Source organism: Phalaenopsis equestris, unplaced genomic scaffold (genome assembly GCF_001263595.1).
Source record: "Phalaenopsis equestris unplaced genomic scaffold, ASM126359v1 Scaffold000134, whole genome shotgun sequence".
Taxonomy (NCBI): Eukaryota; Viridiplantae; Streptophyta; class Magnoliopsida; order Asparagales; family Orchidaceae; genus Phalaenopsis; species Phalaenopsis equestris.
In genome coordinates, this window is record NW_018164576.1 from 4,121,425 (window position 1) to 4,126,429 (window position 5,005).

The window sequence follows — 5,005 nt, forward strand, 5'->3', positions numbered from 1 at the left end:
TTTGATGGTTTGAGCAATTCACAAACATTAATTCATGAAGAATAAGATAAAAACCTCTACAACATCATTGCCAACGCGACTTCTAACTTCAGCCTCCACAACCTATGGACGTTATCATGACTTATGCAACTGCCAACCTCGATTCCTATGACCTATAAACATCATCACAAATCTCTACCATGGCTGTTGCGACCAATCAACGCTCTTAAAACAACCATCTAAGTCCCACATGACCAACCACTACAATGGTTTTCAATTAAAGTTTCTACGACAGTCCGACACTACCACCATCATCTATAATATTGATAACAAACTGCTGCTTCCATAATAATCGACTACAACCATCACGACCAGTTGCAATTATTATTGCTTAAATATTATGCACATCAATTTTGTGATTTCAACTTCCCTAGCTTAAGAGAAGATGAACTTGTTTACTCATCATTACAAAGTGGATCGTTTCAACTAGACCAACCCCATCATTTTTTTTTTCCAGGATTTTTTATGTAAAAACTTCATGTGCCTTTATGTCACATTAATTACACGAGCTTACACTTCATTTCCATGCAATGTTGAAATACTAAATAACTACTTTACTGTGAATTCATTAGCACACATCATGTACATACATACATACATGTATATTTCAAAATTTAATTGTTAATTTTTTTAAATATTAAATCCTCTGAGATTATAACTGAACTTTGTCCACGGCGGTCAACGTCATCTCCTCGTTCTCGAGTCGCTTCAAGGAACCCTAGAAAGACCCTATTCCAAAGCAAGGACCCGTCGTTCCCTCATTCTCCTTTTCCTAGAATTGTCTTCTTTTGTCCTTCTTCTTGGATTCGATTCGACTGGGCATAATCGTAATGGTTTGTCAACTACGGAGATCGGTCTGTCGGGGAACCTCATAGATAGATCAGACCGGCAATCAAAGATCCATTTTTTCCCACCCATTTCTATCCCTTACCGCTATTGTTTCTGTTTTCCGAAGCAAGATCTAGATGGACGACGATGCTACACTAGGGATTCAAAACTGGGGAGGGTATTACCGGACACCACCGCTGAAAGGAAATCTAGGGCTGCAACTCATGCCGACCGTCGGAGAACGCGATACCAAGCCCTTTTTCTCTAGCGTAGAAGCCGGAAGCGGCTATCTCCATCGGGAATGCGGAATCACGGAGCCCTCCACTATGCCGATGGACTTTGGTAGGGATGTTTGGTATCATAACAACAGGGATAGCAGCAAGCTGCTTCATGTATTTCAGGGAAACCATCACCAGCATTCTCACAGTTACGAATCACTTCTGCCGGAAGCTTCTTCACATTCGTTCCAGATGCTGCAGCAGGTGGAAGCTCCGAGGGAGGAGAAGGCACACCTGATCGAGGAGCCTGTTGTTCTTCAACCTGATGCTGAGCCCTCGAAGAAGAGGTCAAAGGGCCAGGGGCGTTCCTCGAAGCCCTCGAAGCCGAAGAAGGTTAAGAAGGCCAAGACACCAAAGGAAGAAAACGCCAAAGCTTCCGGGAAAGCGAGGTCGGTAAAGAAGAGCATGGATATGGTGATAAATGGAATTGATTTGGATCTTTCGGGGATGCCAACACCTGTCTGCACTTGCACTGGTCAACCTCAGCAGTGCTATAGGTGGGGTGCTGGTGGGTGGCAGTCCGCGTGTTGCACTACGAGTATTTCACTGTACCCATTACCGATGAGCACCAAGAGAAGAGGGGCACGGATTGCTGGGAGGAAGATGAGTCAGGGCGCCTTCAAGAAGGTGTTGGAGAAGCTTGCAGGGGAAGGTGAAGATTTCAGCAGCCCAATTGACTTGAAACCATTTTGGGCCAAGCATGGCACAAACAAGTTTGTGACCATCAGGTAAAGGCGTAAATTTTTTAATTTGCTTTATTAGGATTCACCTCCAATCTATGGCGGGACTGCTGATGATTCTGTTCTTTGGCTGTGCATATTGAATGTAAGTCTTCTGCTCAGACTGTTGGAAAGACTGTTGAAATAGGTTATTGTACTTGGTCTTCTTTATTATTATTATATGCATGCATTTCATTGTTAAAAGTTTCTGTTAACTGGAAGTGTTTGTAGTTATCCATCTCTTCAATTTTTTGATAGAAAGTTTTTTTTTTACTCACGTTACACTATAAAGCCGGCCTTCTTTAACAAGTGTTATCGGTGTTAATTCTCACGGCGATTCTTGTATTTTATTTATTTCCAAATGTTAAGATTGAGGGGCCATTCCATTCTATTATTATTTTCTCGAAGTACTAACTTGTCTTCTTAGTTTCCCTGTATCAATGTTTGAGTCACTATGTTTGATGCATGTTGGTGTTTGATGCATGTTGGTGTTTGATGCATGTTGGATTTGGCCGCGCTTTACATAACTTTGTTTTGGTCTACAATATTGATTTGATCTGTTAGATAAAGGGACAAAATGTTTGAAATGATTGGAGCCAACTTTTGGAGGTGAGTTTGATGAAGGTGACGTTCATTTATCTCTATTTGTTTTTCAAAAACTGGCTTCTTATAAACTTGTTTTTTGTGTTCGGACTTAATTGAGTTTAATTTATTCCTACTCTCTTGCTAATTGTATAGTTTTATTATTATTATGAGTAATTGTAACATTCAAACCAATCATTTGATATTATTATTCTTTTGTCATCAAATATATTAAGTAAAGTGGATTTACATACATGCCACCTTATTCTTATTATTATTTTTTTCATATGGTCATATATAACAGCCAAAACTTTATAATTACATACGTAGCACCCAATTCTTCCCAATTACTCATTCCTACCTCTCTGTCCAATTTTTGCCGCCAACCTTGCCTCCAGGCGCGTTGCTGCAACAACCACTCTATCATGAATGGTGAAGCTCACGAAGTTGGAAGGGAGAAAGTGAGAGAAAAACGAGGATTACCTTGATGGTTTCGGGGAGGAGCGGGGTCCAAGGAGGGGAAAGATGGGAGTTTTGGAGGTATTTATATGCCGTGATCCCATTGCTCCCTTACCATTTGTAGGAGCGAGTCGAAGGAGGAGAAACATGGGAGTTTCAGAGGCCTCTATATGCCGTGATTCCGTTGTTACTTTCCCTGTTGTAGGAGCGGGATTGAAGGAGGAGACTGATGGGAGTTTTGGAGGTCTTTGGACGATCCTTCCCAGTTGTACGAGCGGGTTGAATGAGGAGAAAAAGGGAGTTTCGAAGGTTTTTACGCGCCATGATCCCTTTGCAGCATTCCCAATTATTTCAGACGACAAAGATTTGACCGATAGGATTATGAAATTGGGAAGAATTTGGTGATATGTATGTAATATTAAAGTTTTTGGTGCTAGATATGAAATGCAATAAAAGTTGGGTAGTAGGTATGTAAATCCCCCTGCAGTAAAATAGGAAGCGACTTCTAATCCATCAAATTCAAAAACCACTCCATTTTTATGCAGTTGGGCTAAAAAAGTACAACTTACTTCCTTTTTTTTTTTAATGAAGCAAATTATGGAAGCCTGGAACTCACTTCCACAAGAGAGTTTCACTTGCTATTGCTTATCTCAAAACAAACTATCCCAAAGCAGGACCGATGAAGTGCTTTTTTAACTATAAAGCTTTTTATATTGATTGCTTCGCATCGGAGCCTTGATTGCTTGTTGGATTGCTTTACATATTTTATTTGTTATCCACAAACTTTATATTTTCATATTTGAATCATAAAATGTTACGTTAGGTTGTTTATATTTGATCATGTAGCTGGGGACCTCTTATCAAGTTCTCAACCAACCGTAGGACAGGCTAAAAATATAGTGATGTTTTTTCATACCTTGTTGTATCACTTATTATAAATTATTATAGTTTAAACATTGATTTTGAAAATATGGTACTACTTACAAGCCATTTCTTATTAGCACATTCCATTTACAAATTGAAGTTGTTCACCGAAATTCCGCCTTTCCTCAAGTTTATTTTTGTTTTTGTTGGTCATTCAGACTGTATGGCTGTTTTATTGAATCTAGAAGCTCCAAGCATAGTTTTATAATTTATTTTTTCTAATATTGTGGACTCGAGCATCATCAGCCGTCTTATTTACACCAAAGCTTGGCTAATATATTTGTACTTAAAAATTTGCATGAAGATTCTACTAATTATCCTCCAACCTATACTTTGTCCGTAATTATCTATCTCTCACCCGGCAAAATTGTAGATTCTATCTTTTCAAAGACATTGAGAAAATCCTATTTCGTCAAATTCATTGAAACCATTGATGAAGCTAGTTCTAGTATAGATGCAGGCCAGCATTTAAAATGTGCCGACTAGTTTTAATAACTACATTCATTTTAATAAATTGCTCTTGAGAGCACCTTGTTTCTGTTTCCATGGTATTTTTATTATTTTAGGTGTTTTGGATCAATCTTCATATTGCTAGGTGTTCTTTTACAATTCAAAATTTTTAATCATTTTTAGTACTTTTTTGCTAGCACCATTGAATCATTTCTATTCAGTTTATGGACCTGAGAGGTCTTTCTTTTGTCAAATTTTGTTTCTACATTCCCTTAGTTAATTTTTCAAAATAGCTCAACTTCTGTCAGAGGTATAACATTTATTCGGCATGAGTGCATATCATTCAAAATTGTAGATTTTCAAATGATTTACTCATTTTCTTTAGTACCTTTTTGCACTTCTTTGTTTTTTTTAAATCTTGCATTAAATTGACTATATTTTAATTTACTGCTCACATGACTATATTTGCAAAGTTCGAATCATGTTAGGAATTTATGCATGCATTTTCAGTTTAAATGTTCAGCATTGGTAACATAAGGCAGTGCTTGACTTAGAATTGGGTAGAGTAGATGATTTGCTTGCAGTTTTTCATTGCAGGATTATTATTCTATTAATACTGTTGGAACATTTAACATCTTTTCACTTGAACTGCCAAATTTCAAGATTGGAAAATTTTTGTGTGTGATCTCATCTAATAATTATGCAATTTATAAATAAAATAAACAA

The 5,005-nt window shown here is 37.7% G+C and overlaps 1 protein-coding gene across 1 annotated transcript; it reads left to right on the forward strand.

The window, feature by feature from the left end:
* Positions 1–698: 698 nt before the first annotated feature.
* On the forward strand, positions 699–2,063 carry LOC110021387 (protein Barley B recombinant-like). Its single transcript, XM_020719869.1, has one exon. The coding sequence runs from the start codon at positions 1,005–1,007 to the stop codon at positions 1,875–1,877; it is 873 nt and encodes a 290-aa protein (XP_020575528.1). The 5' UTR covers positions 699–1,004; the 3' UTR covers positions 1,878–2,063.
* Positions 2,064–5,005: the final 2,942 nt, after the last annotated feature.